Source organism: Pipra filicauda, unplaced genomic scaffold (assembly GCF_003945595.2).
Source record: "Pipra filicauda isolate LSUMZ 115617 unplaced genomic scaffold, ASM394559v2 scaffold235_size1210477_pilon, whole genome shotgun sequence".
NCBI classification, from domain to species: Eukaryota; Metazoa; Chordata; class Aves; order Passeriformes; family Pipridae; genus Pipra; species Pipra filicauda.
In genome coordinates, this window is record NW_024104349.1 from 888,468 (window position 1) to 902,075 (window position 13,608).

A 13,608-nucleotide genomic window follows, 5' to 3' on the forward strand; every position below is an offset into this window, starting at 1 on the left:
CGCGCCGTCAGCGCCGGGGCGGGGCCGGGCCGGGCCGGGGCGGCCCCGGCAGCGGGATGGCGGCGGCGGCTGAGGGCTGAGGGGCCGCGGCTGCACCGCCGGCACCCGGCTGGGGACACACCCGGGACACAGCGGCCGCCCCGGGGGACAACATCGCGGCACGGCGAGGTGGGTGCGGGGAGCGGGGTCGGCGGGGCTGGGGGGCGGCAGAGGGGTGTGAGCGCCGGCACCGGGGGGATCGGGGTCTGAGCCCCTGTCGGGCACGGTACGGGGGGGATCGGGGTGTCCTGTCACCGGGCGGGGTCGGGCCGGGGTCTGAGCCCCCTGTCAGTCACCAGAGGGGCTCGGGGGCTCCTGTCACCGAGGGGGTTCGGTCCAGGGTCGCCTGTCACCGAGGGGATTCGGTCCGGGCTCTGCGCTCTGTCAGCGGGGGGGCTCGGTCCGGGCTCTGACCCCTGTCACCGCGGGGGCTCGGCCCGGTGTCTGTGTCCCTGTCGGTCACCCGGTGGGCTGGGGGCTCCTGTCACCGCGGGGGCTCAGTCCGAGGTCTCCTGTCACCGCGGGGGACTCGGCCCCGGGTCCGCGCTGTGTCACCGGCGGATCTCGGTCCCCGGCGGGCGTTTGGTGTTCCTCTGAAAAAAAAAACCCTGCCCGATGTATATCCCGACATTTATAGTGCATATATACGTTCCCTGTATACACATCCCTGTGCGTGTTTAATGGCAGCCCCTCCAGAAGCTCTGGAACGGCAGGAAAAGCCCAAATGTGGGGCAGTGCCCTTCGCCCCCCCGCCCGCCCGCCCTTAGGCAGCACCTCGATGGCAGCGGGGGCTGCGCTCACCCGGCTGCGGGGTCAAACCCCTTCGGAGATCGTTCTGGTCATTATGGAATTACTCTGGAATTGCGGCCATCCTGATGCGTGCGCGAGGTGGAGTTGGCGGCGGTTGCAGTCAGGCAGGTAGCGATTGCGCTGCGAAAATCGCCAAGCTGTTGGGTTTTGTTTTTGGGGTTTTTTTTGGCTGAAAAAATAGGAAGAAAGCATCGTGGTGGATTTCTCGAAGGATTAAAAAAAAAACAAAAAACAAAAAACCAAACCAAACAAACCAAAAACAACCAAAACGCTAGAGCTCAACATACCTGAAATAAAGAGGAAAGCAGCAGTTATCTGTTTTCCCTTTATGTAGCCCTAATGATCTGGCCCGGTTTATTCCTGATTCGAAGAAAAAATTGCTTCCAGGCAAAACCTTTTTATCTTCAATTTTGCTCTGCAGCAGAGTTATTGGTGGTTGGGGTGAGCAGAGTGATTTATTTATATTGGAAATGTGGTTCTCTCTAACACTCACATTGTTGGTACTTTCATGAATGAGTAAGTGACAGGATTACAAAGCAGGCACGCTTCTGTAAGAAAAAATAATATACATATATACATATGGCCAGATTTCATTATTAAACCTCGTGGAAGCTGTGTAGAGACACGTTTTCCATGGGTGTAACCTACATATTTCAGCAAATCGTGATTTCTGGCGAGGGTAATGTGTTCTAGAGAAATGATTCCGAGCTGAACCACTTATCAGATGAGTGGGAAGACCAAGCTATTCTTGCTGCAAGCCGCTGCCTGGGATGGAGACAAATGCGCGTCGAATGTGTTTATTTTTCTTAATTATTTTATTTTGTCAGAGGCTCTGATACAAACTGCGCCTAAAGCATTTTACATTCAGTTCTAAGAAACAACTAAATTGGAGGTGCTGTCTGGAGGTGCTGCCTGCTGGGATAACTCTTTGAGCGGCACGGGAAAAACAGGGGGAGGCTTTTCGGAAGGGTGGCAGGGTCCCATGATCGCTTGGCCAAGGGACTGCAGGCCCCGTGGCTTTGTCACGTCCCAAGTGACACGGCATGAAATGCAAAGTTGTGCTTTAAATCCGGTTGGGAGCTCAGCCTGCTGCCGACTTGATTAATAGGTGCGAGTGGCTGCGAGCGAGCGGCGGGGCGGGAGCCGGGAATCGCTGCTCTCCTGCTCGGTTTCTGGGTGGAGCACGGAGTGTTGGTCATGGACCATAAAGCTTGGGCTGATTTAGTGCTCGAGAGGCTGCTGCGGTCGGCAAAGCGCTGCGAGCATCTCTCCTTCCCCACGCGAGCAGAGCCCTCATTAAAGCAGGAGAGAGGAGCAGCCCTCACCTTTGGCACCTGCTGCTTCCAGGTCAGTTCCACCTCCTGGCTGTGAATAAAACAGCCCCAGTGTTGGGGTTAGCTGGGCATAGCCCCCTTCCCCCTGCGCTTCTAGGGATAAATCAAGGGTGTTTCCAAGGAAGAAGTATTGTAGGTTACCACTGGCACCTTTAGAAAGTCCTTTGTGTGTGTGTGTGTGTGTGTGTGATTATTGCTTTCATTTGCTGGAAAGGCTTCTGGAGTCGAGTATTTTTGGACGGTGTCATAAAATAAAGTCAAAACTGAAGAAAAATTTGCTTTGTTGTTATCCTCAACAGGTTGGGAAGGTCAGGTTTTAAAATGTGGTCTGCTGGCCAAAATCTAATCAGGCAAAATTAGCAAAAACAGCTTGTGACCAGTATGATTTTGTTTTAAAATAACTTTTATGTAAGTTGAAAGAAAAAGTCCTCCAGCTTATTACAGCTTGCTCTCCTCTCTCAGGATTTTATCAGCTCTAGAACACCAATTTCTGTAACAATCCCAAAATTGATTTATTGTTCTTTGTGAGTCTTCTTTTGTTTAATTAGAGGCATAATACAGAGAGGCTTTGTGTGCTTGGACAGAAAACTTTCCCAGTACTTCCTTCACTAGAAGGGTTGTGCAGTGTGGGAGCACTGGAGAGGTGGTGGGACCTCCATCCTTGGGGGTTTTCAGCCATGCCATGGCTTCCCTGAGCCCACATTCCCTGCTCCTTCATTATACCCAAAGGGAAGCAGCTTGATGAAGAGGACTTGGAGGCTTTGGGCCACAGGCAAGGATCCAGCAGCTCAGGACATAAGTATCTAGTTAAAGCAGTTCAGTATTTAAGTATTTATTGAATGAATAATAATTTAAAGAAAAGGGTCTGTCTACGCTTATGGTTTTGATTCTCCTATTGGAGTCATTGAGTATTTGCCACTGATTTAATTAGACATATGGTGAGGCTGTCTCTGCCTTATCACAGTTGTGGATTGCAGCCTACCCCTGGCGAGGAGGTAATATTGTTATTCCTCCAAATAGAGACTGGATATTGCTTTTAGTCTGGGCTTCAAGTCTTAGTGTTGAGGCATCAGCTCTTGAAAGGAAAAGCATCTTGTCTGCAGACAGGAGAGGGGAACCTCTGAAGGAGGGAGCTGGGCACATCACAAACCCACCAACAAAACCCACCCAGCTCTCTGCTTGTCCCCAGGGACTGTGGCTGTGACAGTGTTGGGTAACCTTGGACCACAAGCCGGGTCCTGTGGCCTGAAGTGAACTCTGCTCATCCCCGCTCGTTGCTTTATCTTGGCCGTTTCCTCAGGGGGAAGAGTTTCCAGCATAAGGGTTTTGTCAAATCCATCGGCTTCGGAGATGCCTGAGGTGTCCCCGTGCAGGAGAAGGCTTCTGGAGGCAGGACACTAATAATATCCCCCAAAAGGAGCTCAGCACTGGTGTGTGTGAGCTGCACAGCGCTGGGCCCCTCCATTTAACCTTGCCCTGTAGGGAAAAGTACACTCTGTCTTCCCCCTCTTTTATCCTCGCCCTCCTCTCCAGCCGTTAATGGATGTACATGGCATTTCCCTCGGATGCTGCAGTGAAAGGAAGAGCTGGTTTAGATGGATAGCCCGCAGTGGTAATAGAGCTCTGAATGCATCCCTGCCCTTTATGCCTTTCTCTTTCCGACACTCTTAGTTATTTTTGGTCCCCATTTTGTTGGTGGGGCTGTGAATCATGGATTGGGAAGGGTGTGAAGGTGTGATCCCTTCCTGTAATGCCAAACAGTGGGATTTGGGCGCCTAAATACCCTATGGCTGATGTTTTGGAAGGCAGCTCTCCTGCGAGCACACGGATGTTTGTAACACATTTGGGAAAAGAGGTTTTATCTCCTCAGTCAAGCCGACCACTGTTCCTTCACACAGTTCAAGCCTGGCTTTGGTAGGGTGACATCCCTTTTTTTCTTCATTTATTCCCTGCTCTTTTCACAGCTCTGGTGTTCTGCCTGATTAGCAATTCCTGCTCTGACGTGGCAGAGCTGGCGCCTGGGTTCCAGCAGCCTCCAAACCCCAGGGAAGCAGCTCTGGCTAATGGTGCGTGGCTTTACAGCATCACGTGCTGCTCCTCCAGCTTCACTTTCAGGGTTCAGGTGCCACTAATGGTTTGTGATAGAGAAAAGGTACAAAGGGGAAGGTGGCTTCACAGTTAACCACAACAGCAACCCAAAAATTCCGTGAAACACTGAGCTTCTTTCAGTTGGAAGGCTCAAGTCAGGAAATAATGGGCCTTTCCAACTTCTGAGTTTTGTTTGTTTTGCAGTTTTTAATTAAGAGCCCATATTCTGCGTGTTCTTATCCCTTATATGGGCTGGATGAGCAGAATGAGATAATTGAAGGTTTCAAGAGCAATTACAAACTGTCATATCCTAATTTTTAAGTACTTGACTTTGCAACCTCAGTGATGTCTCTCTCTGCCCAATTAAAAATCCCATATATAGAGAGTTAATGTATTTTTACTACAGGATAAATCTAGAATAACTTTTTTTCTTCAGATTATCACCAGGGTCAATGAGATTGCTTTTTCTCCTCTTTTTTTAATTGTGGAGAAAATTCAGTGCTCCACTCTAGTTGTTTCTGGATGAAAAATATCAATGTTGCAAAAGCAATGAATGAACCCTGGTCTAACTAAAGATGTTTTGAGTCTCACTTATAAATATTGCCTTCCTTTTGTCTTCATTGTGTCTTGCAATGCTTTCGGTGAAAAGCGATTTGCAAAATCCCGAGAGAAGAAAAATAAATATTTAGTTTAATCTTTGATTTATAATTACTGGAATACGGACCCTGTTCTATGATTCCACTTGGTACCAGCGAGGAACTATTCATCTACATTGCTCTAATACCATTTTTTCCCAACACATCTGCAGTATTTAGCCTCTCTTACCCTCGCTCTCCATTTCTGCATCTCCTCCCTTCGCCTCCCTTTTCCTTTCCCCCACTCAGCTCTCAGGTTCGTGGGTTTTAAATAAGGAACGCAATGTCAAAAATTCCTGGGTGAAAGTTCCATCTGGGCTGCATTTGGCCCGCAGATTGCCTGTGAGCCTTTTGGCACGGCTGTCTTGTTCTCTTACTGAAAGCAGAGGCTCGAACTCAGCCTGCGCAGCCCCGGGGGACCACGGAGAGGTTGTGTCATGCTGGCTAATCCTGATGATGAGAATGGATTGAATGGAGAGAGGAAGTGGATGCCCTTTTCTTTTCCTGCTTAGTATTTACCGTGTCAATTAGTTGTTTAAAAAAAAAAACAAACCAAACCAAAACAAAAACCAAACCCAAAATGACACAACAGAAACCCCACAGCCGAAAAACCCCGGTGGAACAGAGGGCCTGTGCTTGGTTTTGGTGCAAAAGCATCACAGAATTGTAGAATATCATGATAGATGATGGGAAATATTTCTACATCCTGCCACGCCTGGGGGGGGGTATAGCATCCCTACCATATTGCTATCTATGTACCTTGAAAAAACCCTGCTCTGTTTTCGACTGAGTAATCAAAAGAGGATTTTTTTTTTAATCTGTTTTTCAAGGTGCAGCATTCAAAAGGAAACCTCTCATCTGTTTGAGAATTCAATACACCTCTGGAAACAAAAGAAAATGAAATCAGCGAGCGTAGGTCTCAGAGAAACACTGATTTTAATAATGTAAACTTCCTTCTCTAATGAGTAATAAGCAGTTCCATCTTTCACGGCCTTTTAAAATTGCTTTTAGTAAGGGACTGGATTGTTTTAATCCTTTTCAGTATGTAAAGCCCCAGATATTTCAATCCCTTGGGGACTCTGTATTTCCTACCTCCGTTTGAAAAGGCAGAGGAAAACAGCTTTCAAAAACTGACGGAATCTGTGACTGATAAAATTTAATTTTTTATTTATTTTTTTTTTTCATCCAGAAAGTGACCCAAAAGTGTCAGTTAAGAAACAGATCTCTGGCATCCCACCCCGTGGATTAGTAGCAAACAGGCATATCATCTAGGTACAGTAGCTCTTTGTACTCTGACCTAGTTGTTTCTGTTCTGGTTTGTTCCTTCTTGAAAGGTTTTTTGGAAGAGATGCAGAATTTGCTCCATAAACAGCCAAAGCAGTATCACCTGCCACGGGAAGGGTTTCCTTTAGGAACTGACCCTGGCACGAGGGGATTGCCGACACCTAAAATGCGCAGTCAGAATGGATTCCCCAAAACCACATAAGACGGTTTGTTCTGGAGGATGATTTTCCCAAGGAAGGGTTAATTGACCTTTTTCTGGGATCAGGCTGGTATGTTTGGGGTGTGCTTGTGAATTCACCCCGACGATATGATTTTTACATGGCCAGCAATTGATCGTGGCTGTTGTCCTGTATCCAGCAGTGATGTCGGATTGCCTGTGCATAACTGAGCTGTGCTTTCTTTTTTCCTCAGATATTTCCAGAAAGTGCCTCGAGGAAGCCTCCTTATGTAGAGGAACCCTACAAGAAGCACACTGCGCTTCCTGGCAACTTGTGAAGCAAAGCTGTCACAATGGCAGAAAACAAGGACAGCAGTGCTAAAAACGCAGATGTGAGGCCCAAAAGCAGCCGGAGCAGGAGCGCCGACAGGAAGGATGGGTATGTCTGGAGTGGGAAGAAGCTTTCCTGGTCCAAAAAGAGCGAGTACTGTCCTGATGCCGAAACGGCAAGCGCTGGGGGAAGAGCAGGGACTAATTTAAGGAGCCAAGAGAGGAAATACAGCTGCTCGTCCATCGAGCTGGATCTCGACCGGTCCTGCGGCCACAGGTTTTTGGGCCGCTCTCTCAAGCAGAAGCTCCAAGATGCTGTGGGCCAGTGCTTTCCCATAAAGAACTGCAGCAGCCGGCACGCCTCGGGACTGCCATCCAAAAGGAAAATCCATATCAGTGAGTTGATGCTGGATAAGTGTCCTTTCCCCCCGCGCTCGGAGCTGGCGTTCCGGTGGCACTTGATCAAAAGGCACACGGCCCCCATAAGTCCGAAAGCGGAAGACTGGATAATTGCTGATTTATCCCAGCATGAGGAAAGGGAGGATCAGCGGGAAGACGACGAGGTTGCCAACGGGGGGATGGACTCTCCCTCCCCGTCCTGCGACTTCACCGACAGCGGCTCCTCCCGGGGTGAGGCCACAGGTAAGGTGACAAGGAGCAGTAGGGATGAGAGTGACATGGACTCTGATGACGAAGTTATAACTCTGTGCACAAGTTCTAGAAAAAGAAACAAGCCCAAGTGGGAGACGGATGATGAGCTGCTGCGGATGGAAACGCCCCCGAAATACCACACGCAGATTGATTATGTCCACTGCCTCGTCCCAGACCTCCTCCAGATCAATAACAATCCCTGCTACTGGGGAGTCATGGATAAATATGCAGCTGAGGCGCTGCTGGAAGGAAAGCCAGAGGGGACATTTTTGCTACGAGATTCTGCCCAGGAAGACTATTTGTTTTCCGTGAGCTTCAGGCGCTACAGTCGCTCCCTCCACGCGCGGATCGAGCAGTGGAACCACAACTTCAGCTTTGATGCCCACGACCCTTGTGTCTTCCACTCTCCTGACATCACGGGACTCCTAGAACACTACAAAGATCCCAGTTCCTGTATGTTCTTTGAACCCCTTTTGTCCACTCCCCTGAACAGGACTTTCCCTTTCTCCCTTCAGCATATATGCAGAACGGTCATTTGCAACTGTACGACTTACGATGGGATCGATGCACTTCCCATTCCTCCCTCGGTGAAGCTGTATCTGAAGGAATATCACTATAAGTCAAAAGTTAGAGTGCTCAGGATTGATGTACCAGAGCAGCAAAGCTAGAAAATATTTTTGTGAAAGAAGTTGTCTCCGAAAGAAATTGTCTCTCAACAGGCAATAGTATGTTCAGTCCTTTTTTTCCTTCTAGGTTTATTTTTTTTTTTAATAGCAATTTGATTATTTTTTTTCTTTTTCTGCAGATTATTTACCACCCAAACTAGTCTCTGTCTACGGCTCTTTTATCCCAATGTACTTTGAGTCTTCCCAGCTCTCTTTTTTTAGAAATTATATTCATCGTGGGCTTTTGGTACTGTTCCCAGACTAGAGTTTTATGGAATTCCAGGTAGACTTTCTGGTATTTCTATAGATGGATAGTCGTTAGGTCTGAAAACCCCTAAAAATCAGTTTTGAACTTGATCTGTCTTTTCTATTGTAGTTGACATGTGTTGCTGACGTGTTTGAAATAATGCACTGTTAACTAAAGATTGACTCATCTGTATTTTCTGCCTTTCTTTTAAAATGAGTGCCCTAACCTCCGTGTGTGTGTATGTGTCTGTCCGTACCCAGCACAGTAAATTCATCAGTCTATTTCTAACATTACTATTCCGAGCAAAATGAAGCTGGAAAGAGGATATGATCTTTCTAAAAATACATCAGGGGACTAAATACCAGGGAGAGGAAAAACAATTCAAGTTAAGGACAACACTCAGTGCAGGAACAAACATGTACAAACTGGTCCTGGAAAGATTTTGGATGGAAAAAGAGGAAGGCTCCTCGTTGTCAGAGCTGCGGGGTGCTGGAACAGCTTTTCATTTTGTGTAATAGCAGTAAAAAGCAAACTGCTCGTAAACTGGGATTTGATCAGTGTCTGGAAGGGATAATGATGTCGTTATTTATGATAGATGGGGCTTGGACTTGGAAACTCTGTTTCTGTGTTACTATTTCATTGTATGAAATACCCAGTTTTCACTAGAGGAGCCGCTGCTGGTGAAATGATAAAACACAGGGTGGGAGGGTGAGAAGGAAGATATTTCCTTAAAAATCTGCATATTAAACTGTCTCATCCTGCATGGGTGAGCCTGAGGTGATGATGAGTAACCTTCCTACTTGGTTACTAGGGGGGTTGCTTTTTTAATAAGTGTAGTTAGTTAGGAAAGAAAAAAAAAAGTCTGCAGGTTTTTCTTGCAATGTGAAGCATTCGGTCGGGTGGCTTCCTGCCAAATTCCATGTACGGGAAAACCATGCATGGATAATGCTCCTGAAAGCATTACTTACATTACATGGATAGGCAGATCTGCTGCTGAATTCTTGGTGGAATCCCACTGAGGCTCAGTGGATCCGGGTTCAGGCAGGAAACTCCACGGCTCTCCAGGCTGGCCTGGGGGTGCAGCTCCAGGAGGTGCAGCAGGGATCTGCAGTTCTGTTCTCTTCGCCTGGATGTGCTTCATCTCCTCCCCCAAAACTGGGCCCTGAACTCCCCTGCCAAGAGTACGTGGGATGATGTAACTGTAGCTACAACAACCACGCTGTTTCCTCTCCTTTGATCACAGGGAGCGTTTGTGTCCTCTCAAAATGCTTCTGAAACTGAGCCCCGAGCCTGCAGAATTACAAACATGTTATCAAAACATCACAATGACCTGTGCCTGAGGTTATCACAGAATGGTTGGCGTTGGAGAGGGAGCTCTGGAGATCCTCCAGTCAAATCCACCTGCTCAAGCAGGCTCACCTAGAGCAGGATGCACAGGATCACATCCAGTGGGTTTTGAGTGTCTCCAGAGAAGGAGACTCCACAGCCTCTCTGAGCCTGTTCCAGGGCTCAGTCGCCCTCATGGTAGAGAAATTTTTCCTCATATTCAGGTGGAACTCCTGTATTTAGGTTTGTACCCATTGCTCCTTGTCCTGTCTCAGGGCACTGCTGGAAAGAATTGGTTCCCATCCTCTTGACAGGTATTTATTTGTATGGATTAATAGGTTCCCCTCTCTGTTGTGTCTTCTCCAGAGCTGAGGCCCAGCTCCCTCAGCCTTTCCTCAGCAGAGAGGTGCTCCAGTCCCTTCATCATCTTCACAGCCCTCCTCCACTGGACCTGCTCCAGTAATTCCTTGTCTTTCCTGCACTAGGCAGCACAGAACTGGACACATGACTCCAGATGAGCCCACAGCAGGGTGGAGGAGAGGGGCAGGATCACCTCCCTCAACCTGCTGGGCACATTCTTCTCCATACAGCCCAGGATACCAGTGGTTTTCTTGGCTCCCAGGGCACACTGCTGGCTCATGGTGAACTTGTCCACCAGGACCCCCAGGTCCTTCTCCAGCAAGTCAGTCCCAGCCTGGACTGGTGCAGGGGGTCATTCCTCCCCAGGTGCAGGACCCTGGTTGAACTTCCTTGGGTTCCTCTCTGCCCGTCCCTCCAGCCTGTCCAGGTCTGGTTGAATGTCAGCACAGCCTGTTGGTGTGTCAACCACTCCTCCTAATTTTGTATCATCAGCAAACCTGCTGAGGGTACACTCTGTCCATTCATCCAGGTAATTGATGGGTAAGTCCAACAAAAATGGGCCCATCACTGATCCCTTGGGAATCTGTGTTTGGGCAAGGAGTGGTAGAGCACAGAGTTTCTCTCTGAGACTGCAGACTAAGCCTAAGCAATACTTCTGCTTGAATCTTTTAACTTCACCTTATACAGAATCCTACAGATTTGTGGACATCAAATCCCTCCTGCAATCTGGCTGCTCCCTGGAGTTACCAAGGAAGCTTTGCCATGCAACTCCACTGAGGACCTGCCACCCTGCCCTCACCCCCACCTGAGCAGCTAAAACCCTCTCCACTGAGCTGCTGCCACTGTGATGATGCAAACAGATTTCCAGGGACATCTGCCTAGAGACCAGCCCGTTGGTTTTCACGGGGTTTTAAATAGGTTCTGAACCGAAGTCTCCGGGGAGAAAATGCTAACACATCAATCCATGGCATTGCACATGGATGAACACACTACAGGACAAACTCTCAGCTGCTGTGAATCAGTGTGGCTTCATGGATACACTTATAATGGCTTATGCCAGCTGAGATTCTCCCTCCTCCCTGTGCAAATGGGACTGCGTGGCTGATGTCAGAAAAATTGCCCTTTTTTTCTGTAGTATTTTCCTTGTGCTCCTCTCATTCCTTGCCTTTTGCACAAACTGTATTTTACCAAGGGCAGCTTTATACTAATAAGTTTATTTTTCACCTTATTACCGCTAATTTCTAAATACAGCATAGGGTTCATCGCTGCTCTGCTCTTTTCCACTGTCATGGTGGGGGGGTGGGCTGTGGCTTGGGTGGTTACAGTACGAAGGAACTGTATCTGGTACAAGATCTGTACTGACATCAGAGATATTTGCAGTCTGCTTGGTTAAAATTCTCTTTCAGAAAACTCTTAATTAGGGCAAAAAGCTCATAATTTTAGCTGGAGATTAGCAGTATTTTTATGGCAAGACCATAAAAGATAGATTGGGACCAAAAGTTGTACTTCAGAAGTTGGCCGAGGCCACCATCATTTTCACATTCAGCAAAGGTTTTGTCCCCTCAGAATGAAAGGCCATGAGAGAACCTTTTTTGGGGTATCATTCCCCAAAGCACTGCGTTTCAGTGTCATTCTGGATGCAGCCTACATTGTTTTGACATGAGTTGATGCATCACTTACCCCAAAAACATCTTGAGCACTCCAAATTTAGGAGACCTATATAATACAACAGTTGGGGGAAGAAGGTGCAGTGCATTAAAAATAGTGCCTTTGGACTGGGGGGCAGTTAATTGCATTTTTTTAGAGACGTACATAGAAAGTATTGATAAATGAGATTTTGTGGAAGTTCATCCTATTTTTTCCTGTTTTATTTGTCCACCTGTGTGACACTGGTCCCTAATGACACTGAGTCGTGTATACACGTGCAGTCTGTGAAAGATCCATGGCATGAACTACACAATGTTTTAGAAAAGATAAGAACTCAAAAGGTCTATTGTGTTGAAATCCACGTACCTTTTTCTCTCTTTCTTCCCTCTTTTTTTTTTAACAATATGCCAAAAAATGTCATCCTAAAGTTTTCCTCCTGCTGCTGTTATTAACAGTCTTATCAGTGCTGCTCATTCCAATACCACTGTAGGACACCTTGATCCAAAGATAACCAAGACTTGAAGTTCAGTGTTGAAGCCCTCTAAAAAAATTAGCCTCAAAAACAGGGTAAGAATTTCCTGTTTCTAGAATCACAGAATCCCACAGAATGGTTTGGGTTGGAAGGGACCTACCAGATCATCCAGTTCCAAGCCCCTGCCACGGGCAGGGACACCTTCCACTATCCCAGGTTGCTCCAAGCCCCATCCAGCCTGATCTTGAACACTTCCAGGGATGGGGAGTCCACAACCTCTCTTCTAAGCCCAAATTCTGCCGAGACAGAAATCCCAGATTCTTCAGGATGAAAATTAAATGTGGAACAAGGAAAGGTGCTGAGATGTGCCAAAAAAACACAAGCTCAACGCAGCCCCTCCTGTTTTGAGGCACCTAGCCCACTTTGCATCAGGAATTGTATCTGCATGATGTGTTTTGTACTGTTTTGAAGGCTGTCCCATGGCAGGGCAGTACAAACAGAGCATATTGAATTGGTGTGAACAGCTTCTGGTAAGGGAAAAGATCCGATTCTGGTAAATTATTTTGATGTAAGGGGGGAAAAAACAGGTCAGGCTCTTGATGCACGCTGGCCAAACTGCATATACAAGCTATTTTTACGGGATGGTTTAAAAAAAAATTAAACACTCTTTCCATTAATCGTGTCCTCTGGAGTTTGCTTTTGCCTGGAGTGACTTTTTGCAGCTCTATAACAATGTCAGTCGTTGGCCCAGGGCCGTCGATACAGAGCGACTTCAGCTCCAGCAGCGTCATTGATGGGCTTGGGGTAGTTTGTGTGTCTGATAATTGGGAATACACATTTCTTCTCGATTTTTCAATTCTCAGCGCTTGTCTTGATGAAATCCAGGGCGTATTTGGAGCAGGATGTGTGTATCTATAGCAGCACGTCCAACTTTAAAAAAAAACAACCAAACAAACAACAAATTATCATGATTTAAATGCTTTCCTTTTAAAGATGCTGGTGTGCTTCCAATGTAAAGAAATCCTTGCATGATGCAGCCATACAGGGCCTTACTGTAAAATTGACATGCTCTTAAATAATTAAAAAGGGGGATACTTTAATTTTGAAAAAGGATGCTGGAGGAAGGAGGTTAAAGGAAGCTTTTAGTCAGATCCAAGGTTAGATTTATTGATCTAGTGATCAATCCTTTTCTCTTTCCTGAATTTAAAGCTAATGGGAGACTGTGGTCAGAGATGAGTGGCTTTTAGTTAAGGTTTTTGACTCTTATAAATAATACAGCAAATGTCCTAGTAAGTAATAAGAAATAAGATACTCACTCATTCTTTTTAAATAGAACAAACGTGGCAAACAAGACTCAGCTGTAATTTTTGAAGTCATTTATTAGACAAATTGCTCTTCTCTACTTCTTTTACAAGAGAGACATAAACCATTATATTATTTATTCATGAATCACAGCCATTAAGATGATAAATCAAATTATCAGCTTCCTGTCTCTCTTCAGTTTTAATCATTTTTTATAGTTCATGCACTATAAAGACAGCTTCCTTCCTATGAAACAAGAGA

General features: G+C 46.7%; 2 protein-coding genes across 2 annotated transcripts in view; one reads left to right on the forward strand and one right to left on the reverse strand.

Moving 5' to 3' along the window:
- The window catches only part of WDHD1 (WD repeat and HMG-box DNA binding protein 1), a 28,222-nt gene extending 27,872 nt beyond the window's left edge, over nucleotides 1-350 (reverse strand). The window contains exon 1 of the mRNA XM_027724414.2: nucleotides 336-350. The gene's annotated coding sequence lies outside the window, so the exon portion shown is untranslated. The remainder of the gene's footprint in view (nucleotides 1-335) is intronic.
- On the forward strand, nucleotides 52-8,528 carry SOCS4 (suppressor of cytokine signaling 4). The gene is made up of 2 exons (XM_027724416.2): nucleotides 52-168; nucleotides 6,602-8,528. Exon 2 carries the CDS (start codon nucleotides 6,701-6,703, stop codon nucleotides 7,994-7,996), a length of 1,296 nt encoding a protein of 431 aa, XP_027580217.1. The 5' UTR covers nucleotides 52-168; nucleotides 6,602-6,700; the 3' UTR covers nucleotides 7,997-8,528.
- The last annotated feature ends 5,080 nt before the right edge of the window (nucleotides 8,529-13,608 follow it).